Source organism: Pan paniscus, chromosome 20 (assembly GCF_029289425.2).
Source record: "Pan paniscus chromosome 20, NHGRI_mPanPan1-v2.0_pri, whole genome shotgun sequence".
Taxonomy (NCBI): Eukaryota; Metazoa; Chordata; class Mammalia; order Primates; family Hominidae; genus Pan; species Pan paniscus.
This window is the reverse complement of record NC_073269.2, coordinates 9185477-9210733: the sequence shown is the minus strand read 5'-3', so window position 1 is coordinate 9210733 and position 25257 is coordinate 9185477. Positions and strand designations below refer to the sequence as shown.

Sequence of the window (25257 nt, the reverse complement as noted above, 5' to 3'; positions counted from 1 at the left end):
TGCAGTGAGCTATGAATGAATGCATGAATGAATGAATGAGTGAGCGAGTGAGTGAATGAATGAATGAGTGAATGAGTGAGTGAATAAATGAACGAGTGAATGAATGAGTGAATGAATGAACGAGTGAGTGAATGAATGAACGAGTGAAAGAATGAACGAGTGAAAGAATGAACGAGTGAATGGATGAGTGAGTGAATGGATGAGTGAGTGAATGGATGAGTGAATGAATGAATGAGTGAATGAATGAATGAGTGAGTGAATGAATGGATGAGTGAATAAATGAATGAATTTGAATGAATGCCATTGGGGGACATTTAGCAGTTTTTGCTGCAGCCCTTCCTTTTTCTTTGGGGTCTGCCTTTGATGCCCCCACCAAGGTTGGACTCCAATGCCACTGTGTGACATTTGGCAAGTGCCTCCCCTGTCGGAGCCTCTGCTTTTTCATCTGAGAAATGGGTCTGTGGAGGCTGTTGTTTCAAGGCCTCAGCGGATCATATGCAGAACCACATATCAGGTACACCATACCTGGGTAGCAGGTGCAGCACTCATTAAGTATGGGGACCCACATGGAAGGGATTAATATTTTTCAGGGTGACAGACCTTCCAAGAATAAGAATGGAGCCAAGGTTTGTTGGACACTTAACATGTATTGATTCTGGAGTGTCTAAATACATAAACAAGACTGGGTGCTGTGGTGGCTCACATCTGTAATTAATCCCAGAACTTTGGGAGGTTGAAGTGGGAGGGTTGCTTGAGGCCAGGAATTCAAGACCAGCTTGGGCAACATAATGAAACCCCATCTCTATTTTTTTTTTTTTCCTGAGATGGAGTCTGGCTCTCTCACCCAGGCTGGAGTGCAGTGAAGAGATCTCAGCTCACTGCAACCTCCACCTCTCGGGTTCAAACGATTCTCCTGCCTCAGCCTCCCGAGTAGCTGGGATTACAGGAGCTCGCCACCACACCCGGCTAATTTTTGTATTTTTAGTAGAGATGGGGTTTCGCCATGTTGGCCACGCTGGTCTGAAACTCCTGACCTCAGGTGATCCACCTGCCTTGGGCTCCTAAAGTGCTGGGATTACAGGCGTAAGCCACCACACCCAGCCGCATCTTTCTTATTTATGTATTTATTTATTTATTTATTTATCAACTGAATAGGACATCCAACTCTTTTTAAAAAATAAATAAATAAATAGGCCAGGCATGGTGGCTCACATCTGTTATCCCAGCACTTTTGGAGGCCAAGGCAGGCGGATCACTTGAGGTCAGGAGTTCGAGACCAGCCTGGCCAACATGATGAAACTCTGTCTCTACTAAAAATAGAAAAACCAGCTGGGCATGGGGCACACACCTGTAGTCTCAGCTACTTGTGAGGCTGAGGCAGGAGAATCGCTTGAACCTGGGAGGCGGAGGTTGCAGTGAACTGAGATTGCACCACTGCACTCCAGCCTGGGCAACAGAGCAAGACTCTGTATCAGTAAATAAATAAAAATAGGCATGGCATGGTGGCTCATGCCTGTAATCCCAGCACTTTGGGAGGCCGAGGTGGGTGGATCACCTGAGGACAGGAGTTCGAGACCAGCCTGGCCAACATGGTAAAACCCCGTCTCTACTAAAAATACAAAATTAGCTGGGTGTGGTGGTGGGTGCCTGTCATCCCAGCTACTTGGGAGGCTGAGGCAGGAGAATAGCTTGAACTCGGGAGGTGGAGGTTGCAGTGAGCCGAGATTGCACCACTGCACTCCAGCCTGGGTGACGAGAGTGAAACTCCATCTCCAAAAATAATAATAAAATAATAAAATAAAAATAAATAGGGAGGCACGGTGGTGCAGGCCCGTTGTCCTGGCGCGTAAGGAGATGAGGCCAGACGTTCGAGATCAGCCTGGGCAACATAGGAAGGCCTCATCTATATAACAAAAAATTAAATACATAAATAAACAAACACATTTTCATCCTCAAAATGACCCCTTAAGGTAGAGGCTTCTATTATGGACCCACCTTACAGATGCAGAAAACCGAGGCCTAAAGAGATTAATTCTGACTCCAAAACTCACACAGATCAGAAACGGGGAATCACAATGGAAGGAGCTGAACTTCCAAGGGAGGAAACAAAGGAGGGTCCTCGAAGGTGAAACTGGACTCACTGAGCTGGGAAGCTGAGGAGCCCCTCCCTCCTGACAACCTGATTTAACTTTGCAGGCTCCTTCCTCCATTGCCGGGCCACATGGAAGCGGGCTGGTGTGAATCACCCAGCAGCCATGCACTACTTGCTATTTTAGTTGCTGACTCAGACTTTGTCAGAGCTCTGGTCCCGGTGGCAGCCGCAGCAGCCCAGAAGTGAAACCTGGGGAGTGGAGTTCTGAGATGAGATTCCAGGGTGCAGTGAGGTTGTTCCCAACAAAGGGTTTCGGACCATCCAGGCCGGAACCAGCTGCAAATACCTGAGCAGGGGCAGTGAACTGGCTATTCCTTCATTTGACCAACGTTCATCCAGTGCCTACTGTGTGCTGGGAGTTGTCCCAGACAGCAGACAGAAGTGATTAGTCATTGGCTGTCATTTCCGTAGGGGAGGAGAGGAAGGAATAGTAAACAAATTATAAAAGAAGGAAGCAAAATAGTTTCAGAAAGTGAAGAGCCTTCGGGCTGGGCGCGGTGGCTCACCCCTGTAATCCCAGCACTTTGGGAGGCTGAGGCGGGCGGATCATGAGGTCAGGAGATCGAGATCATCCTGGCTAACAGGGTGAAACCTCGTCTCTACTGAAAATACAAAAAATTAGCCAGGCGTGGTGGCACGCGCCTGTAATTCCAGATACTTGGGAGGCTGAGGCAGAAGAATCATTTGAACCCAGGAGGTAGAGGTTGCTGTGAGCTGAGATGGGGCTATTGCACTCCAGCCTGGGCAACAAGAGCAAAACTCTGTCTCAAAAACAAAAAACAGGCCGGGCGCGGTGGCTCACGCCTGTAATCCCAGCACTTTGGGAGACCGAGGCGGGCGGATCACGAGGTCAGGAGATCGAGACCATCCTGGCTAACAAGGTGAAACCCCGTCTCTACTAAAACTACAAAAAATTAGCCGGGCGTGGTGGCGGGCGCTTGTAGTCCCAGCTACTCGGGAGGCTGAGGCAGGAGAATGGCGTGAACCCAGGAGGCGGAGCTTGCAGTGAGCCGAGATCGCACCACTGCACTCCAGCCTAGGTGACAGAGCGAGACTCCGTCTCAAAAAAAAAAAAAGAAGGGGTGGTGGGAGTGTCTCAGGAGAAAGAATTTCAGCAGGGGTGGCCGAAGGGGCTCTCTAGGAGGGGGTGTTGGAGTTGAGACCTGGGGGGAAGAAAAGGAGTCAGTCATGGGAAGAGCTGGAGGTGAAAGTGGGAATGACCTTCTAGGCAGAGGGCACAGCCCATGCAAAGGCCCTGGGGGCAGATGGCACCTGGTGTGTTGGAGGAACAGCGAGGAGGCTGGAGCAGAGTGAGTGACGGGCAGAGAGGGAGGAGGGGAGGGTGAAAAGGGGATGGGGCAGGTTAAGCAGGGCCTGGTGGGTCATGGGGAGGTCTTGGGCTTTGACCCCCAGGCGGGTGGGAGCCATGCAGGGCTGTGGGCAGAGGAGGGACAGGACCTGACTCCAGTGCTCACGGGTGCCCTCTGGTGGCCGCTGCAGGGAGGACAGACCTTGGTGGGCAAGGGCTGACGCTGGGGCACCAGGGTGGAGGCGACTGCACTGGTCTGGGTGAGTGATGTTGGCTGGGGCTGGACCAGGTAGAGACAAGAGCAGAGGAGATGTGGGCACATTCAGGGCCTGCCCAGTTCAGAGGACCCTTTCCTGTTCCTTAAAGTGACTGAAAAAGAATTCGGCCCAGGAACCTTCACTTGTCCCAGGTCAGCCAGGCTGTGCTGAGAAGCCAGGCTGGCCTTGGCAGCAGGAACAGCGGGTTCAAGCCCCTGCTTCTCCCTGAGATACTGTGGCACTTGGGGCAAGACACAGCCTTCCTCTTCCTCTTCTTCTTCCTCTTCCTCCTCCTCTTCCTCTTCCTCTTCTTCTTCTTTCTTCTTCTTCTATTTTGTGACAGAGTTTCACTCTTTTTGTCCAGGCTGGAGTGCAATGGTGGAATCTCGGCTCACTGCAAGCTCCGCCTCCTGGGTTCAAGCAATTCTCCTGCCTCAGCCTCCTGAGTAGCTGGGATGACAGGCACCCACCACCACACCCAGCTAATTTTTTTTTTTTTTTTTTTTTTTAGTAGAGACAGGGTTTCCCCATGTTGGCCAGGCTGGTCTTGAACTCCTGACCTCAGGTGATCCACCTGCTTCGGCCTCCCAAAGTGCTGGGATTACAGGTGTGAGCCACCGCGCCCGGCCGGCAGCCTTTTTCTGGGCCTCATCTTCCTCATTTGTACCATAGACCTCACGTCTGGAACTCCCATTCCCAGCTGTCTCCACATACCTCCTGTAGATCTGTAAAGCAGGGTCATTTTGAATGCCCTGAGGGTCGGGCACGGTGGCTGACGTCTGTAATCCCAGCAGTTTGGGAGGCCGAAGTGGGAGGATCACATGAGGCCGGGACTTTGAGATCAGCCCGGTCAACATAGTGAGAATCCTGTCTCAATGAAATGAAATGAAATAATGAAATAAAAAGCCAGGCTTGGTGGCACCCACCTGCTGTCCCAGCTACTGGGAGGCTGAAGCAGGAGGATCCCTTGAGCCCAGGAAGTCAAGGCTGCAGTGAGATATCATGGCGTCACTGCACTCCAGCCTGGGTGACAAAGCTGGACCTTGTCTCAAAAAAAAAAAAAAAAAAAAAAAAAGCCCAGGCTCCTTGGCTCACGCCTGTCATCCCAGCACTTTGGGAGGCCGAGATGGGAGGATCATTTGAGGTCAGGATTTAAAAGACCAGCCTGACCAACATGGTGAAACCCTGTCTGTACTAAAAATACAAAAATTAGCCGAGCGTGGTGATGCGTGCCTTTAATCCCAGCTACTCAGGAGCCTGAGGCAGGAGAATTGCTTGAACCTGGGAGGCGGAGGTTGCAGTGAGCCGAGATCACGCCACCGCACTCCAGCCTGGGCGACGGAGTGAGACTCTGTCTCAAAAAAAAAGAAAGAAAGAGGCCGGGCGCAGTGGCTCACACCTGTAATCCCAGCACTTTGGGAGGCCCAGGCAGGCGGATTACGAGGTCAGAAGATCGAGACCATCCTGACCAACATGGTGAAACCCCGTCTCTACCAAAAATACAAAAAAATTAGCCGGGCGTGGTGGCGGGCGCCTGTAGTCCCAGCTACTCAGGAGGCTGAGGCAGGAGAATGGCGTGAACCCAGGAGGCGGAGCTTGCAGTGAGCCGAGATCGCACCACTGCACTCCAGCCTGGGCGACAGAGCGAGACTCCATTAAAAAAAAAAAAGAAAAGAAAAGAAAAGAAATCTATGTTGTCCAGTGCTGGAGACAGACAGTATTAGGCAGTTATGGGGTGATGGGGGCTCTGATGGGGAAGCTGTGGGACCCCAAAGGGGACCCTAGACTGGCCTGGGGAGATTAAGGGAAGTTTCTGAAAGAAGGAAGTAAGCTAAGACCTCAGGCCTTCATCGGAATGAGCCACGGGCGGGGAGAGAGTTCTAGAAGGTGGTACAGCATGGGTGAAGGTCTGGAAGGTCTGGAACGCAGCTCCAGGCAGGACCAGGTCCCCAGCTCTAGGGGCTCAGCTGCGATTTGCGCTGCCCCAGCGCCCTCTGGTGGCCACAGCCCGCCGGCCCCACGTGGCCACGAAGGCCCAGATTCCCTGGGAGCCTAACAGCCTTGAAGAAAAATAGGAAGAAAAAAAAAGAAGAAAAAAAAATAAGAAAATGTCCCATTTATTTCTTTATTTATTTTGAGATGGAGTTTTTGCTCTTGTTGCCCAGGCTGGAGTGCAGTGGCGCGATCTCGGCTCACTGCAACTTCCACCTCTCGGTTTCAAGCGATTCTCCTGCCTCAGTCTCTCAAGTAGCTGGGATTACAGGCATGCACCACCATGCCCAGCTAATGTTGTGTTTTTAGTAGAGACGAGGTTTCTCCATATTGGCCAGGCTGGTCTCGAACTCCTGACCTCAGGTGATCTGCCCGCCTTGGCCTCCCAAAGTGCTGGGATTACAAGCGTGAGCCACCGAGCCCGGCCCAATGTCCCCTCTATTTAAAAACGGTGAAATGTGAATAAATAACAGAGGATTTCTTTCTGGAAGTCAGTATACACACAGCCAGACCGGGCTGGGCAGCTATATGTGCCTGCTTGGAATGATCTCTTTCCGATACATATTTTTTTGAGACCAACTCTTACTCTGTCGCCCACGCTGGAGTGCAGTGGCCTGATCTTAGCTCATTGCAGCCTTCACCTCACAGGTTTAAGCAATTCACCTGCCTCACCTTTCCGAGTAGCTGGGATTACAGGCATGCGCAACTACGCCCAGCTAATTTTTGTATTTTTAGTAGAGATGGGGTTTCACATATGTTGGCCAAGCTGGTCTTGAACTCCTGAGTAGCTGGGATTACAAGCATGCATCACCATGCCCAGCTAATTTTGTATTTTTAGTAGAGACGGGGTTTATCCATGTTGGTCAGACTGGTCCTGAACTCTTGACCTCAGGTGATCCACCTGCCTCGGCCTCCCAAAGTGCTGGGATTACAGGCCTGAGCCACTGTGCCCGGCATTTACTATTATTACTGTTTATTTTTTATTTTTTGAGATGGCGTCTCGCTCCGGCACCCAGGCTGGAGTACAGTGGCGTGATCTCCACCTCCTGGTTCAAGGGATTCTTGTGCCTCAGCCTTCCAAGTAGCTGGGATTACAGGGGCCCGCCACCACACCCAGCTATTTTTTATATTTTTAGTAGGAGACAGGGGTTTTACCATGTTGGCTAGGTTGGTCTCGAACTCCTGACCTCAGGTGATCTGCCCACCTCGGCCTCCCAAAGTGTTGGGATTACAGGCGTGAGCCACTGCGCCTGGTCCTGTTATTTCTTAAGTGGAGACATCAGTGGTTTTTACTGTATTCACTATATTATGCAACTATTGCCACTATCTAATTTCAGAAACTTTCATCACCCCAAAAAGCAGCACTGGAACCATCAGCTGACACTGCCCACTGCCTCCCCCCAGCCCCGGCACCCATGCATCCCCTTCCTGTTTCTGTGGATGAGCCTGTCCTGAACATTTCACAGAAATTGGATCACGTGGCCGGGCGCGGTGTCTCACACCTGTAATCCCAGCACTTTCGGAGGCCAAGGCAGGTGGATCACAAGGTCAGGAAATCGAGACCATCCTGGCTAACACGGTGAAACCCTGTCTCTACTAAAAATATAAAAAAATTAGCCGGGCGTGGTGGCGGGCGCCTGTAATCCCAGCTACTCGGGAGGCTGAGGCAGGAGAATGGCGTGAACCTGGGAGGCAGAGCTTGCAGTGAGCCGAGATCGCGCCACTGCACTCCAGCCTGGGCAACAGAGCGAGACTCCATCTCAGAAAAAAAAAAAAAAGAAAGAAATTGGATCACACACTGTGTGGCCTTTTGTGTCTGCCTTCTCTCACTGACCAAAACATGAATATGTTTTCTGATGCCCATCCTATTTTTTGAGACAGGGTCTCATTCTGTTGCCCAGGCTGGAGTGCAGTGGCAAGATCATGGTTCACTGTAGCCTTGAACTCCTGGGCTCAAGCGATCCTCCCACCTCAGCTTCCCAGGTAGCGGGGACTACAGGCAGGCACCACCACACCCGGCTAACTTTTGTATTTTTTTGTAAAGACAAGAATTTCACTATGTTACCCAGGCTGATCTCAAACTCCTGGGTTCAAGCGATCCTACTGCCTTGGCCTCCCTAAGTACTAGGATTACAGGCGTGAGCCACTGCACCCGGCCCTTAGTTTCTTCTAGAAGCATCTGTTGCCCTCCTGGGCTTGGCATGATGCTGAGCCTTTGCCAGGGGTCACCCTGCTGCTAGAGATTGCATGACCCAGACCCTGGCCCAGCCCTGCGGGCTCCCTCCAGGAACTGAAAGAGGAAGTTTCTGAGGCTGCACAGCCAGGCCCCGCTTGGCCCCTCTGGCCATGAAAATAAAGGGCCCTTCTGGAAGGCAGGGGCCAGGGTGCAGCTTCACTTCCTACAGGCTTTGAACCAGAACAGAATTTCCAGAAGGCCCCCCAGGATCCTCTTCCTGTCCTGTCCTTCCTGTGAAACTATTACCATCCACCACCCACCCCAGCCGCATGTCCCAGAAATTGCTCTGCTCAGCCAGGCGCGGTGGCTGACGTCTGTAATCCCAGCACTTTGGGAGGCTGAGGCTGGTGGATGACTTGAGCCCAGGAGTTCGAAACCAGCCTGGCCAACATGGTGAAACCCCGTCTCCACAAAAATTACAACAAATAGCTGAGCGTGGTGGCACACGCCTGTAATCCCAGCTACTTGAGAGGCTGAGGCAGGAGAATCGCTTGAACCCGGGAGGCAGAGGTTGCAGTGAGCCGAGATCTCACCACTGCACTCCAGCCTGGGCGACAGAACAAGACTCTGTCTGAAAAAATAAATAAATAAATAAATAATAAAATAAAATTGGCCAGGCACTGTGGCTCACTCCTGTAATCCCAGCTACTAAGGAGGCTGAGGCAGAAGAATCACTTGAACCTGGGAGGCAGAGGTTGGAGTGAGCCGAGATCTCACCATTACACTGCAGCCTGGGCGAGAGAGCGAGATTCTGTCTCAAAAAAATACAATAAAATATAAAATAAAAAGAATAAAAAGAAACTGCTCTGCTCAAGGTCCTTGGTGATCTTGTGTTGTTAAATCCAGGGTCAGTTCTCCATCTGCCTTGACCTCTGGCCTTTGTCACTCTGCTCCAGCCATGTGAGCCTTCCTGTTGTTCCTCCAACATGTTGGGTGTGGTCCTGCCTCAGGGCCTTTGCACAGGCTGTGACTTCAGCCTGGAATGCCCTTCCCCCAGGTACCTACATGGCTCCCTCATCACTTGCTTCAGATCTTTGCTCAAACGTCACCGTCTGGCTGAGCTGGTGGTGGGCACCTGTTGTCCCAGCTGCTCCAGAGGCTGAGGTGGGAGGGTCGTTTGAGCCCAGGAGTTCGAGGCTGCAGTGAGCTATGATCAATCACGCCACTGCACTCCAGCCTGGACGACAGAGCGGGATGCTGTCTCTTGATTCCCTGTGGTATCAAAGGCCTCACCCTCTCAATGCGTGCTCCTCATTTAAAATTCATTCAAGGCTGGACATGGTGGCTCACGTCTGTCACCCCAGCACTTTGGGAAACCGAGGCAGGGGGATGCCTTGAGGTCAGGAGTTCAAGACCAACCTGGCCAACATGGTGAAACTCCATCTCTAACAAAAATACAAAAAATTAGCTGGGCCTGGGGTACCTGTAAAAAAAAAAAAAATTAAAAAATTAAATAAAATTGGCCGGGCACTGTGGCTCACGCCTGTAATCCCAGCTACTCAGGAGGCTGAGGCAGGAGGATTGCTTGAACCTGGGAGGCAGAGGTTGCAGTGAGCCAAGATCATACCACTGCATTCCAGCCTGGGTGACAGAGCAAGACCCTGTCTCAAAAAAATAAAAATTAATAATATAATATAATATAATTAATATAATATAATATAATATAATTCATTCAAAACAGCACCCACCAGATCCCCTGAATAGGCTTCATCTTTCCACAGCACTTTGGAGTTTGAGACAAATACAATCAACTTATTCATGGCCCACATGTCTATGGTCTGCCTGTCCGTGGACTTTATTGTGGGATCCCAAGGTATGGTCTATAGCAGATGCTCAATAAATGTTTGAATTTGAATTGATCCCCAAGTCTTTTTTTTTTTTTTTTTTTTTTTTTTTTTTGAGATGGAGTTTCACTCTTGTTGCCCAGGCTGGAGTGTAGTGGTGCTATCTCAGCTCACTGCAACCTCTGCCTCCCGGGTTCAAGTGATTCTCCTGCCTCAGCCTCCCAAGTAGCTGGGATTACAGGCACACGCCACCATGCCCAGCTAATTTTGTATTTTTAGTAGAGACAGTGTTTCACTGTGTTGGTCAGGCTGGTCTTGAGCTCCTGACCTCAAATGATCTACCCGCCTCGGCCTCCCAAAGTGCTGGGATGACAGGTGCGAGCCACCACACCCGGTGGATGCCCAAGTCTTTTAAAAAATTAATTAATTAATTAATGTATTTATTTATTTATTTTTGAAACAAGGTCCCACTCTGTCACCCAGGATGGAATGCAGTGGTCTGATCACAGCTCACTGCAGCCTCAACACTTCCAGGCCAAGCAATCCTCCCACCTCAGCCTCCTGCGTAGCTGGGACCACAGGTGCACACCATCACACCCAGGTAATTTTTGTAAAGATGGGGTTTTGCTGTGTTGCCCAGGCTGGTTTCAAACTCCTGGGTTCAAGTAATCTGTCCAGCTCAGCCTCAGCCTCGCAAAGTGCTGGGATTACAAGCATGCACCACCATGCCCAGATGCTTTTTTTTTTTTTTTTTTTTTGAGACAGGGTCTCACTGTTGCTCAGGCTGGAGTGCAGTGGTGTGATCACAGCTCACTGCGGCCTGGACCTCCCAGGCTCAAGCAATCCTCCCATCTCAGCCTCCTGAGTAACTGGGATTACAGGCATGTGCCACCACACGCACCTAATTTTTTTGTATTTTCAGTAGAGACGGTATTTCACCATGTTGGCTAGGCTGGTCTCGAACTCCTGACCTCAAATGATTCACCTGCCTCATCTTCCCAAAGTGCTGGGAATACAGGCGTGAGCCACTGTGCCCGGCCCTACATTTTTTGTAGAGATGGAGTTTCACCATGTTGCCCAGGCTGGTCTCGAACTCCTGGGCTCAAGCAATCCTCCCGCCTTGGCCTTCCAGTGTTGGGATTGCAGGCGTGAGCCTCTGCGCCTGGCCTCAAGTCAGTTTTTCCGTTTCTCGATTCCACGTTCGCTTCCTGCTAGCCAGTGTATTTTGTTCATTCCCCCCATTATCCGTTCATTCCCTCGTTGAGCAGTGTGTATTGAGCATCTACTGTATGCCTGGGATGGCTTCAGATCGGGTGAACGCTGTTTTCTGGGACGGATCCCGTTGCTGCCCTCATAGGGCTCACAGCTCCAAGGGGAGGCAGACACAGGAATGGGTGGTCTCGTGTGGGCTTGCCCTGGGTGTGATGGGGATGCAGAAGTAATGGGGGTGGGGACCCGGGGACAGGGATCTGAACCCACCAGTAGTGCTCAGAGCTCTCTGCAGCCCCCAGGAAGGAAAGGGCACTCCAGGTGGAGGGCATGGCACAGGTAACAACCCTGAGGGGTAGGAGGGAGCGTGGACCCTCCGAGGGACCGAGGGGAGCCAGTGTGGCCCACCGTGGTGCAGGCCTTGTGTCCCCCAAGCCTGGAGGCAGGGGGCGCATGAACTATCTGTGGGGACCCAGAAGGCGCTGCAATGAGCCAACAGTGCCACCAGAGGGCACCATCGGACAGCGGTTCCAGCCTCTCCCGACCCCGGCTGAGGAGGGGACGGTCCCTCTTTCCCGGGCCTGCTCCAAAGAGAGAGCCCAAAGGGGACTCCCTGAAAAGTGCCCAGTCCCCAGCCATGCCAACAGCCCCCTCGTCCCTCTGTAAATTGCAATAATAGGCCTGGTGCGGTGGCTCACGCCTGTAATCCCAGCAGTTTGGGAGGTCGAGGTGGGTGGATCACCTGAGGTCAGGAGTTCAAGACCAGCCTGGCCAACATGGTGAAACCCCATCTCAACTAAAAATACAAAAATTAGCCAGGTGTGGTGGCGGGCACCTGTAGTCCCAGCTATTCGGGAGGCTGAGGCAGGAGAATCACTTGAACCCGGGAGGTGGAGATTGCAGTGAGCTGAGATGGCACCACTGCACTCCAGCCTGGGTGACAGAGCAAGACTCCACCTCAAAAATAAATAAATAGGCCGGACATGGTGGCTCATGCCTGTAATTCCAGCACTTTGGGAGGCCGAGGCGGGCGGATCATGCGGTCAGGAGATCCAGACCACCCTGACTAACACGGTGAAACCCCGTCTCTACTAAAAACACAAAAAATTAGCCAGGTGTGGTGGCGGGTGCCTGTAGTCCCAGTTACTGGGGAGGCTGAGGCAGAAGAATGACGTGAACCCAGGAGGCAGAGGTTGCAGTGAGCTGAGATCGCGCCACTGCACTCCAGCCTGGGCGACAGAGCGAGACTCCGTCTCAAAAAATAAAAATAAAAATAAATAAATAGATAAATAATACATTGCAACAATAATGACAGCCAAATACCTATCCCCATTGGCAGGTCACCAGGGCTTTCTTTGCCCCATTGTGCAGATGGAGAAACTGAGGCACAGAGCGGTAGTGTCGCTTTGCAAAGTCACACAATGAGACTGCAAGGCCGGGACTAGGATGAGCCAGAAAGGCCCCTCAGAGACAAATTAAAGCCAGAGTTAATCCTCAGGGGTGCGCAGGTGTGGGATCTTTGGAAATCGCTGTCTAATGTTGTTTCCAGCCCAATTGGAGCCCAGAGGGGGCAGATGCCAGCCTGAGGCCACACAGCAGGCTCTTCTCCAGTCCCCTCCCCCAAGAGTGTCTCGGTGCAGCCCTGGGGTTTGCCTGGGCTCACAAATGCCATCCCCAAGTGCCCCTGGGCGGGGATCTTTTATTTTTAACCTGTTCAGTGGCTGTGGCCTTATTATAGCCCTGGGAGGCTGCCACGGTTTCCAGTTTCCAAGGGAAGCTGCAAAACTTTTTATCTTCCCAGGAAAAGGAGTGTCTGGGTGCAGTGGCTCTTTCCTGTTATCCCCGTATTTCGGGAGGCTGAGGTGGATCGCTTAAGCCCAGGAGTTTGGGACCAGCCTGGCCAACACAGTGAGACCCCTGTCTCTATTTTTATTTTTTATTATTTATTTATTTATTTTGAGACAAAGTCTTACTCTGTCGCCCAGGCTGGAGTGCAATGGCATGATCTTGGCTCACTGTAACCACCGCTTCCCGGGTTCAAGCGATTCTCGTGCCTCAGCCTCCCGAGTAGCTGGGATGACAGGCACACACCACCACACCCAGCTAATTTTGTATTTTTAGTAGAGAAGGGGTTTCACCCATGTTGGCCAGGCTGGTCTTGAACTCCTGACCTCAAGTGATTCTCCCGCCTCGGCCTCCCAAAGTGCTGGGATTACAGGCGTGAGCCACCACACCTGGCCAAAATCAATGTATTTTCTTTTCTTTTTTCTTTTAAGAGATGGGGTCTTGCTACGTTGGCTAGTCTTGAACTCTGGGCCTTCAGTGATGATCTCATCTCACCTTCCTAAGTGGCTGGGATTACAGGCACATGCCATTGTGCCTGGCTCTTTAATGTATTTTCTATTGCTTGAGCCAGTTAATATTTTTCTTTAAATAGGCTTTAAAAATCAACCTTTATTTTTTGGGAGTTAGATCTTGGTGATGGTTGTACAGCCTTGTAAACGTACTAAAAGCCCCTGAATTATCCATGTTAAAATGGTGAATTTTATGTTTTGCAAATTATATCTACATTAAAAAATGTAAAAGCCATTAAAAATGTAAATGCTGGCCAGGCGCAGTGGCTCACGCCTGTAATCCCAGCACTTTGGGAGGCCGAGGCGGGTGGATCATGAGGTCAGGAGATCGAGACCATCCTGGCTAACACGATGAAACCCCGTCTCTACTAAAAATACAAAAATTAGCCGGGCGTGGTGGCGGGCGCCTGTAGTCCCAGCTACTCGGGAGGCTGAGGCAGGAGAATGGCGTGAACCTGGGAGGCGGAGCTTGCAGTGAGCAGAGATCGCGCCACTGTACTCCAGCCTGGGCGACAGTGAGACTCCGTCTCAAAAAAAAAAAAAATGTAAATGCCATTCAACTCGTATTTATTTGTTTGTTTGTTTGTTTAGAGACAGGGTCTCTCTCTGTCACCCAGGCTGAAGTGCAATGGTGCAATCACAGCTCACTACAGCCTCCACCTCCTGGGCTCAAGCGATCCTCCCACCTCAGTCTCTTGAGCAGCTGGGATCACAGGTGCACACCACCACACCCAGCTAATTTTTATATATTTCTTGTAGAGATGAGGGGAGTGGGTCTCACTAGGTTGTCCAGGCTGGTCTCGAACTCCTGGGCTCAACCAACCCTCCCACCTCAGCCTCCCAAAATGCTGGGATTATAGGCATGAGCCGCTGTCCCTGGCTGTGGGGCTGCACTTTAGATAATCCGGGAAGACTTCATGGAGGAGATGACATTGGATCAAGATCATTGCTTTAATCGACATCAAATGATTAATAAGTTAATAATTCAAATTAATACATTTGAATTAATATCAATAATTAAATCATGTCTATTAACAGACATTCAAAGACAAGCTTTAATAGGAGATATCAAGGCACAGGGTGGAGGGAGGGGGTTGCTCCAGGGAATTCTGAATGTCCCAGTTCATGCAGAAGTTCAAGGTGTCTTGTACAACGCACTGGAGAAACAGGATCTGGGACCGGCGCGGGCACATTCTCCTGGCCCAGCACAGGGGCGGTGCCACCCACATTCGGCCCGGGTCTTGCCTAATACATGTTTTGGTAAACACTCGGTCAGAGCACCCTCTGTTTTTTCCAGTCCCGAAGCTCCCCGCAGGAATCCACACCCCCCGCCCCGCCCCTCTCTCGGGACACGGATTCAATGTCCCTGGTGGGTCATCTGGCCTTTTCGGCCTGTGATGTGATTCGAGCGGTGCTATCTTTAACCTCGGGCAGGGGTGTTCTCCCCCGTCGACGTTGCTCGGATAACAGTCCTGCAATTCCATGGGGGTGGCGGCACCCGGGGTCTGGCAAAGCCATAGGGGCCTGCTTGTGTCCCCTGCTGCTGCCCCAAGTAGGCAGAGGAGGATGTGAATTCCCAACTCGTTCACTGTTCACTTGCTCAGCCCATATTTACAGGCCACCTGGCGTGGGACAGACCCTGGCGTGGGTGCTGAGGACGCAGCAGTGACCGAGACCCTCAAAGTGCTGGGGAGGGTCTAAGAAAGTCACCGAGTAGATGAGTGAATGAGCAGAACTCCAGGTCCCGACTTCAGTTCTGTGGAATCAGATTGGCAGCAGGCTGGGAAGGGCAGTCGGCGAGCTTGGGGGGGCCCCCACTTCCCCATCTCCCAGGTCAGGCTGGGCTGCCTGGCTCTCGACACCTTCCAGCAGGGGGTTAAGCTTTGAACCCGATGCTTCCGGGCTGGGTAAGCTTAGACAAGCCCCCTCCCCTCTCTGTGAGCCTGTTTCTCTGGGATCTGCTGGATCAGCCCTCACCTGAAGCTGGTAGAGCTTTAAGATGGCCTTCCTCTTAAGAGGGCTGTTTTTCCTACTTTATTATTATTCTTATTTTTCTCCCGTCCATGGGACTCTGACATGTTTTTCCGCCTTTAGAGGGCTGCTGTGTAAACAGGCAGTACATTTAACCACAAACAACTTGGCTCTCCCTCTTGGCTGTGTGGCCTTAGGTGCTCCACTTGAGCTCTCTGAGCTTTTTTCTTCACTGATCAACGGCAGGTAGTCATTTTACTATTGTGAACATTTTTTGCTACCCTCCATGGCATTGATGGCCCCATTTTTTTTTTTTTTTTTTTTTTTTTTTTTTTTTTTTTGGAGACAGAGTCTTTCTATGTCACCCAGGCTGGAGTGCAGTGGTGCGATCTCGGCTCACTGTAAGCTCCGCCTCCCGGGTTCACGCCACTCTCCTGCCTCAGCCTCCGGAGTAACTGGGACTACAGGCGCCTGCCACGACGCCCGGCTAATTTTTTTGTATTTTTAGTAGAGACGGGGTTTCACCGTGTTAGCCAGGATGGTCTTGATCTCCTGACCTCGTGATCCGCCCGCCTCGGCCTCCCAAAGTGTTGGGATTACAGGCGTGAGCCACTGCACCCAGCCAGATGGCCCCATTTTACAGCAACTCCAGTTACACATGGATTACAGACCCTCTGGGGGCCCTCCTCAGGCCAAGCCAATTGGCACATCCCACTCCTGGGCTACTAGGATTGGGTCATGGAAGAACACGGGACCCAGGCTGGTCCAATCAGATCGTATCTTGATGTTTTTAGTTTTTAGTTTGTTTGTTTGTTTGTTTTGTTTTGAGACAGAGTCTTGCTCTGTTGCCCAGGCTGGAGTGCAGTGGTGCAATCTCGGCTCACTGCAACCTCCACCTCCCGGGTTCAAGCGATTCTCCTGCCTCAGCCTCCCAAGTAGCTGGGATTACAGGTGCCCGCCACCGTGCCTGGCTAATTTTTTGTATTTTTAGAATAGATAGGGTTTCACCATGTTGACCAGGCTGGTCTCGAACTCCTGACCTCGTGATCCACCTGCCTCGGTCTCCCAAAGTGCTGGAATTACAGGCGTGAGCCACCGCGCTCGGTCACGAATCTTGGGATGTGACTGGGAGGAAGATGCTCTCTTTTCTCCTGGTCATCACCTCGGGACACCCACCCCACCCCAGTCTCAGAGGAGCTAGCAACCAGGTCTTTAGGAACAACTGGGATCTGCTGGATCGGCCCTCAGCTGAAAATGGTAGAGCTTTAAGATGGCCTTCATTAGAAGGTATGAGGCTAAAGTTACAATCCCCAGGTCTGAGCTTTCAAAGCAAGCATTTAGCTCAGATGATTTTTGTGAGTGATTTTCTTGGGGTTAGGGGGCTGAGTCTGGCAGATCCCCGAGGGAAACAGACGCTCAGGATGCGGAGGCGGGATGGCCACCTGCCCCAGGGATGGGAGAGCTTGTGCCAAAACAACACCAGAAAGCAGGGGAAAGGGATCCATGTGTCTGGCGTCCCGGATGGAGAATCAGCACAAGGTATGAACTCTGACGGTCCTGGGTTCCAATCTCGGCCCTTCCTTCATGCGCTGTGTCCTTAGGCATATATATATATATATATTTTGAGATGGAGTCTTGTGCTCTGTCGCCCAGGCTGGAGTGCAGTGGTGCGATCTCGGCTCACTGCAAGCTCCGCCTCCTGAGTTCACACCATTCTCCTGCCTCAGCCTCCCGAGTAGCTGGGACTACAAGCGCCCACCACCATGCCCGGCTAATTTTTTGTGCTTTTAGTAGAGACGGGGTTTCACTGTGTTAGCCAGGATGGTCTTGGTCTCCTGACCTCGTGATCCGCCCGCCTCAGCCTCCCAAAGTGCTGGGATTACAGGCGTCTGCCACCGCGCCCGGCTGTCCTTAAGCATCTTAATGTCTCTTAGTAGCCTCAGTTCCCCCGCCTGCCATACAGGACCTGCTTTGTTTTGTTTGCTTGTTTGTTTGTTTTTTGAGACGGAGTCTCGCTCTGCCGCCCAGGCTGGAGTGCAGTGGCGCAATCTCGGCTCACTGCAAGCTCCGCCTCCCGGGTTCACGCCATTCTCCTGCCTCAGACTCCGGAGTAGCTGGGACTACAGGCGCCCGCCACCACGCCCGGCTAATTTTTTTTTGTATTTTTAGTAGAGATGGGGTTTCACTGTGTTAGCCAGGATGGTCTCTATCTCCTGACCTCGTGATCCGCCGGCCTTGGCCTCCCAAAGTGCTGGGATTACTGGCGTGAGCCCCTGCGCCCGGCCCTGCTTTGTTTTTTTGAAACAGGGTCTCACTCTGTTGCCCAGGCTGGAGTGTGGCGGTGCCATTAAGGCTCACTGCAGCCTCAAACTCCTGGGCTCAATCAATCCTCCTGCTTCAGCCTCCCCAGTAGCAGCTGGGACTACATATCATTACACATGGCTAATTTTTTTTTTTTTTTTTTTTGTAGAGACAGGATCTCACTTTGCTGCCCATGATGGTCTCAAACTCCCAGGCTCAAGCAATCCTCCAGCCTCAGCCTCCCAAGGTGCTGGGATTACAGGTGTGAGCCACCGTGCCCGGCCAGGACTTACTTTAGATAGGTCCTACTTTGGCTTTTGACTGGAAGAAAGATGCTCACCTTTCTGCTGGCGGTCATCTTGGGACACCCACCCCACCCCAGTCTCAAGGGAGCTATCAACCAGGTCTGTAGGAATAATTGGGATCTGCTGGATCAGCCCTCACCTGAAACTGGTAGAGCTTTAAGATGGCCTTCATCTGGCCAGGTGCGGTGGCTCATGCCTGTAATCCCAGCACTTTGGGAGGCCGAGGTGGGCGGATCATGAGGTCAGGAGATCAAGACTATCCTAACACGGTGAAACCCTGTCTCTACTAAAAATACAAAAAATTAGCCGGGCATGGTGGCGGGCACCTGTAGTCCCAGCTACTCGGGAGGCTGAGGCAGGAGAATCGTGTGAACCCAGGGGGCTGAGCTTGCAGTGAGCCGAGATCACGCCACTCCACTCCAGCCTGAGTGACAGAGTGAGACTCCGTCTCAAAAAAAAAAAAAAAAAGATGACCTTCATCTTAAGAAGGCTGTTTTTCCTACTTCATTATTTTTCTTCCATCCATGGGACTCTGATATGTTTCTCCTCCTTTAGAGGGCTGTTGTGTAAACAGACAGTGCATTTAACCACAGAAAATGGTGCCTGGCATACAGTAGGTGCTCAATAAATGCTCACTAGTACTGTGTCTCCCAGGAGACAGCTTTGAGAGCACCTGCTGATTCAAACCCACTCCTTTGATGCAACACCAAACAGGCATACAACAGCCCAACAGCTGTCACCTGTGGGACTGTCCAGTCCCAAATGAAACAAGACAGCAGGTGTGTGAAGGCAAGAGATGGGAGACACCCACCCTCGGGAAAAGAGCCCTCCAACCCAATGCACCATGGAAGCAGCATGCGGTGCCCCACAGCAGGGCCTCTCCCCACTGCCACGTGAGGCGGGCGCACAGGGATTAACCGGACGTTCATATCCACAGCTCAATCCTTATCCCCAAGGGGGCCTGAAACCTGCCTGGCACATGGCAGGGGCTCAGCAAAATCCCACGGACCCAGCTAACGGGGTGGTGCTTTCTGGTGGGGGTTTGACTGTTCTAATATGGAGAAAACCAGAATTTTAGAATGGAACAAGTTTACACAAGGAGGTGAGATGAGATGGCAGATAAAGGAAAACAGAAAAGGGCCAGGCGTGGTGGCTCACACCTATAATCCCAGCACTTTAGGAGGCCGAGGCGAGTGGATCACAAGGTCAGGAGTTTGAGACCAGCATGGCCAATATGGTGAAACCCCGTCTCTACTAAAAATACAAAATTAGCCAGGCATGGTGGTGTATGCCTGTAGTCCCAGATGCTCAGGAGGCTGAGGCAGGAGAATCACTTGAACCCGGGAGGCAGCGATGGCAGTGAGCCGAGACGGCGTCACTGCACTCCAGCCTGGGTGACAGAGCAAGACTCCATCTCAAAAAAAAAAAAAAAAAAAAAAAAAATTGTAGAGACAGAGGTCTTACTATGTTGCCCAGGCTTCCCAAGGTGCTGAGATTACAGATGTGAGCCACCGTACCCAGCCTATTTTTTATTTTTGTAAAGACAGGCTCTCACTATGTCGCCCAGGCTTTGTTTCAAACAGCAACATACTGTTTTTCAAATGAAATTTTACACAAAGCCCCAGTATGTAACATAGAGGCCAGGTGCAGTGGTTCATGCTTGTAATTCCAGCACTTTGGGAGGCTGAGGTGGGAGGATCGCTTGAGGTCAGGAGTTTGAGACCAGCCTGGCCAACATGGCAAAACCTCCCTCTACAGAAAATACAAAAATTAGCTGGGCATGGTGGCAGGTGCCTGTAATCTCAGTTACTCAGGAGGCTGAAGCAGAATTGTTTGAACCCAGAAGGCAGAGGTTGCAGTGAGCCGAGATCGCGCCATTGCACTCCAGCCTAGGTGACAGGGTGAGACTCTGTCTCAAAAAAAAAAAAAAGCCCCAGTATGTAACACAGAAACCCCTCTAGCTAGGGGAGGTGGCCCTAGGGCTCTCTGTTCACTCAGACCAATGCCATGGACTGACTCACCCACCTCCGACTTCCCCAGTTAACCCACGCCAAGGACGCATCAGGCAGGCCATTCTCTTTGAGTATCTTTTTAATGACTTAAACACCAGCACGGAGACTCGCCATGTAAACGGCCTCATTTCTGTGCTCTGTGCTTTGGGAGGGACAGGGACGCCATTTCCCACCTTGGCTGAGTTAAAACCTGTCTTGTAAATTAATAAATAATTTCCTAACTGACACGGCAAAAAAAAAAAAAAAAATCCAAACGAGACCTAGTTTCCATTCAGGGACAGGACGTTTCTGGACACCGCCGGTCACTGCTCCTCCTAAGGGCCTGGCCGTGGCTACTGCAGGGAGGATATAGTGAGAATGGCTTCCCTGCTGCTGTTTGCTGCTGTCTACGCCGGCCAAGAACCTGCTCCCATCTGCCTGGGCTGATGGAGTCTCGCTCTTGACAAAAATCTTGCTGGGGCAGGTCCTCTGGCAGCCCCAGCACCTTACCCTGAGTCATGGGAACCTGAGACTTTGTCCAAACCGCGGCTGGAAGGCTGGTCTTGGCACTCGACGTCTTAGCTAGTGGATTTATCGCATTAAGACTGTACTTGGGCCTTTTTCATGATGACTTGGGTCTCAATCCTTGGAGCAGCTGAAAGAACAGCTCGGGCCACCTGTGGATGCACCCACAATGAAATCAGAGGCCACGTGAGGTTTGCAAGGCAGAGTGGCCTGCAGTTTTAACTCGGGCACTATGGCAATGCAGACCCAAACCAATTGTGCCAGTTCTTTGCTGGGTGGCAAAGTGTTTTCAGGCTTTGTGGTCACTCCTGATTTCTGTTTGGAAGCACAGTTCTCTCTCTAAGGAGAATGGAAACTTGGAAAGGCCTGTAAAATCGGAAAGCCTGTAAAAGGCCGTAGAGTGGAGATGTATAAAAATGTACGGTCACCCGTGTTTTAGGGGTTGACACCATGGACTTTTATCTCGCTCACAAAATTCCTCACACATACAGCTCACTCCCTGTGGCCTCGGCCATCTCAGGCACCACAAAATCCTCACTGCTTGAAATTCCCTTATGGAGTCCAACAAACAACTTTCTTTAAAAAAAAAAAAAAAAAAAGGCAGTAAAATCTCAGAATTTCTGTGCAACGCTTGCAACCTGCCCACTTATTAAATAAACAGAACACCAAACCAACCGAAAGCTATGCAAGTGGCAGGCTGCCCTGGGCAGAGACCTGCCTGTCTGCCAGGGACTACGGTGGCACGGGAGCAGGGCGTGATCATGCTGGAAGAAATGAGAGGTGGTCTCATTCCCTGAATCTCAAACTCTCATCTCAGGAGCCCCCAGTCCTAACACTGTATTCAGCAGCTGGAGTTATCCGGCCACGTAAAGGGACGAGGGAAGGCAGACCGTCCTCAACTTCTTCCTGTGTTTCTAGCAGGGAAGGAACGCAATGGCTTCAGTCCCTCCGCCTCTAGGTAACAAGGCAAAGGCCTCCCTAACCCAGGCAGACAGGATGTGGGGAAGGTCTTGTGTCTTTTCCTAACTCAGAATGAGTGAGCGGGCTCCCGGAGAAAGACTGTCCTTTTAGCACGTGACCCTGATGGCTTCTAGCACCAAAGGCTCGCTAACACCTCCGACCCTGTCTGCAGGTAAAGGGGATGGGAGGCAGAACCCTTCTCCTGATTGGTGCCTGAAGGAGGCAAGAACGAGCATCTGCTATGCCCCAGCCGGATTTCCCCCGTCTCAGCAGGAGAGGGGAGAGGTGAGGGTGCAGGCGTTCTGGGCAGGTCAGTGCAGTTCGATGAACGCCTCCAGATCTTCTGGGATGAAGCCCTTGTAAGGGATCTTGTTCTTATCCAGGGCCCGGGCCGCAAGGCACTGCAGGGTCACGTAGTTGAAGGGCTGCATGGTACCCCTGGCCAGCAGCTTCTCGTCCAGCAGCTCATAGGCCGTCTTCTTGAAGGCATTGGTGGCGTCCATGTGGGCCCCTGCTTCGATCAGGGCATTCATGATGGCCGGGCAGTTGTTCTGGGCTGCTATGTGTAGCGGGGTGTTGTTGTCAAAATCCCTGCTGTCCGGGTCGGCCCCGCAGTCGAGCAGCACTTTGACCACGTGCAGGGAGGGGAATCTGCCCACGGGATAGCGGCCCACGTTTGTGGTGTCCTTGTCCACAGCCATGTGCAGAGGGGTGAAGCCGTTCTTGCCCCTGGGTGCGCACTTGAGCAGGCGGTAGACGGTCTGGTGCTTCAGGTGCTCCTGGCTGGGGGTGCACTCCACTTTCTCCAGCAGGTAGAGCAGGTGGAGGATGATGGCCAGCGCCTTGGTGAACTGGGCTGAGTCTCCGGGCTCCCTGGGCAGCTGCAGGGCCCGTTCCACTTCCCGGACCCCTTTGGTGAGAACCCCCATGAGGTCTGCAAAGCCGATCTGGGTGCCCAAGCTGCCTTTGGCGGCCCGGTCCTGAAGCACGTAGGAGAAGAGTTCCGCGAAGGAGAGGAAGCTGCTGGCGGTCATGGGGCTCAGAGGCTCCAGGTTGCTCTGTTGCATGTCCAGGGCGTACTTCCACAAGCGGATGCAGCGCTCGAAATTGCCCGAGTCGGCGTACACGGCACCCCTGTAACGGATGTAATAGGAAGTGTCCGGGTGCGAGGGACCGAGGATGCGCTCCCGGATCAACAGGGCCTGCATGCGCATCTCATCCGGGTCGGTGATCAGCGCCTCCAGCTCCTCGGTGGTGTTGACCTCCCTGGAATAGTCATAGGCCAGGACCAGCTGCGGGGGCTCCGGTTTGGGCAGGTACTCGCCCCCCTGGTGACGCAGCTCCATGGCCCGCCTCCAGTGTTTAAGGGCCCCAAGCAGATCTCGTTTCTTATCCACATACGTAGCTCCCAGCAATTCCAAGGCTTCCACGGCAGCTTCCCGGCTGGTGGGACAGCAGCTTTCGTAAGATTCCCCGTTCGGTGGTTCCTCCGGGGAGGAGCTGCAGCACGGAGCCCCCTGAGGCTGCGCACACCCCTGGCTGGTGGAGGGGTCTTCTTGGGGCAGCCCAGGCTGAGCCTCTCCCTCTGCGACCTGCTCCTGGCCGGGCTGCTCCTGGATGAGGTACTCCACGATGTTGGTGTGGCCCGTCACGCTGGCCGCGAGCAGCGGGGTCATGCCGTAGCCGTCACGTTCCATGCGGGCCTTGCACCCCAGCAGCAGCTGCAGGATCTCCAGGCTGCCGGACTCGGCGCAGTCATGCAGGGCCGTGTTGCCCTTGGCGCTGCGCCGGTTCACCTGGGCGCCCTGCTCCAGCAGGTAGCGGGCGATCTCACGGTGGCCCTTGTAGCACGAGATCATGAGGCACGTGTGGCCGTGCCGGTTGGCCACCTCCAGGTCGGCCTGGTGCTCGCCGACCAGGTAGCGCACCACCTCCAGGTGGCCGTCGAAGCAGGCGGCGCGGAGAGGCGTGGAGTTGGTGCGCGTGGTGCGGTTCACCGAGGCCCCGCGGCGCAGCAGGCTCCGCACCACGTCCAGGTGGCCGGCTGCGGAGGCGGCCCACAGCGGCGGCGCGCCCTCGATGGTCTCGCCATCGAAGTGCACCGAGCCACCGGCCTCCACGCTCGCGCCGCACCGGTCCACCAGGTACTCCACCACGTCCAGGTGGCCGTAGCGGGCGGCGATGAGTAGCGGCGTTCCCCCGCCGGCCACCTCGCCCGTCAGCTCGTCCAGTTCCTCCCGGCTCCGGCCGCTGAGCAGCTTCTGGAGCAGCTGCAGCTTGCCATCACGGGCGGCGTTGTACACGGCGGTGCGGAGGTCCATGGTTCGGGCCTCCGCCAGGCCATGGGCCAGCCGCCGGGGGACGGGGAGACGGAGGATCAGAGCCCTGACGGGCGGGAGGCAACCTTCACCGTCCCCCTCGCCGCCATCTTAGGGTCTCCTCGGGCGGAACAAAATGGCTGCCGCGACCCGACGAATGGGAGCACGCCGGGAAATGGAGTCCTTTGCGCGGGCCCACTCCATAGAACAGAAAAGGAATCTTGGGGGCTCAAGACTACACTTCCCCAAAGGCCACAGGACAGCCCCTGAGAGCTGTGAGCGCGCGGCATGGTGGGAATTGGCGTTCCAGCCTCAGCGCATGGCATCGGAAGCTAGCAATTTGAGGACTACAATTCCCGTCATGCAGCGCCACACGACCTAGCTTGTGGGAACCGGCGAAATTTGGTGACGTACTTCCCGTGGCTATCTCTGCGTCAGAGCGTATAGAAAAGGCAGGCGCGATACCCTTAAGGACTACATTTCCCAAAAGGGATCACGAGCGACTCTGAGCCAATCAGGACCGAGACCGAAGGCTAAAAGCGACTAGCGGGGACGCGTCTGTTTTGGGCTTGGAGCACGGGCAAGCGGCCCACCGGCAGGGGGCGCCCGGAGGAGGCCGAAAAGCTGGACGGGGCGAAAACGTTTTGAGCTGGAAGAACGGTAAAAAATGACGCGCTCACTTCTTATTCTCACATTCATATATTCATTTATTCATTTACATACATGTATTTATATTCTAGTATGTGTCAGAATTTCCTTCGTTTATTTACGTATTTATTTTTATTTATTTCTTTCAATAACTTTGTGGGGTTTTTTGGTTTTTGTTTCTGTTTTTGAGACAGAGTCTCGCTCTTGTTGCCTAGGCTGGAGGGCAATGCCGCAATCTCGGCTCACTGCAACCTCTGCCTCCCGGGTTCAAGCGATTCTCGTGCCTCAGCCTCCCGAGTAGCTGGGACTACAGACATCCACCAGCACGCCCGGCTAATTTTTGTATTTTTGGTAGAGACGGGTTTCGCCATGTTGGCCAGGATGGTCTCGAACTCCTGACCTTGGGAGATCCGCCCGCCTCAGCCTCCCAAAGTGCTAGAATTACAGGCGTGAGCCACTATGCCCGGCCTGACGTGCTGACTTCAATTCCTTTGGATAAAGACCCAGAAGTGGGATTCCTGGATCACCTGGTAGTTTTATTTTTAAATTTTTCTTTGGAACTTCCACACCATTTTCTATAATGGCTATACTAATTAAAATTACCATCAATAGTGTATAAGTGTTCTCTTCAAATCCTTGCCAACGTTTGTTACCTTTCGTCTTTTTGATAATAGCTATTCTAGCAGTTGTAAGGTGATCCATTTCCTGGCATTTTTTGACAACAATGAATTATATTATGAAAAAGAAATCTTTGGTGACCCGAATTCTTTATTTTTAAAGTTTATTCGAGGTGTAATATATATACAATAAAATGCATTTTTAATAAGGAGGACAGGTTTGGCCGGGCAAGGAGACTCACACCTGTAATCTCAGCACTTTGGGAGGCTGAGGTGGGAGGGTTGCTTGAACCCAGGAATTCGAGACCAGCCTGGGAAACATAGCACA

At 52.5% G+C, this 25257-nt stretch overlaps 1 protein-coding gene across 1 annotated transcript; it reads right to left on the bottom strand.

Annotated features, from left to right (window-relative positions):
• Positions 1-19943: 19943 nt before the first annotated feature.
• FEM1A (fem-1 homolog A) lies at positions 19944-23973 on the bottom strand. The gene has a single exon (XM_034946662.3). The coding sequence runs from the start codon at positions 23665-23667 to the stop codon at positions 21658-21660; it is 2010 nt and encodes a 669-aa protein (XP_034802553.1). The 5' UTR covers positions 23668-23973; the 3' UTR covers positions 19944-21657.
• Positions 23974-25257: the final 1284 nt, after the last annotated feature.

Excerpts from the sequence above, each read along its gene's own strand:
- FEM1A (XM_034946662.3), bottom strand. The coding sequence starts at position 23,667 with ATGGACCTCCGCACCGCCGTGTACAACGCCGCCCGTGATGGCAAGCTG.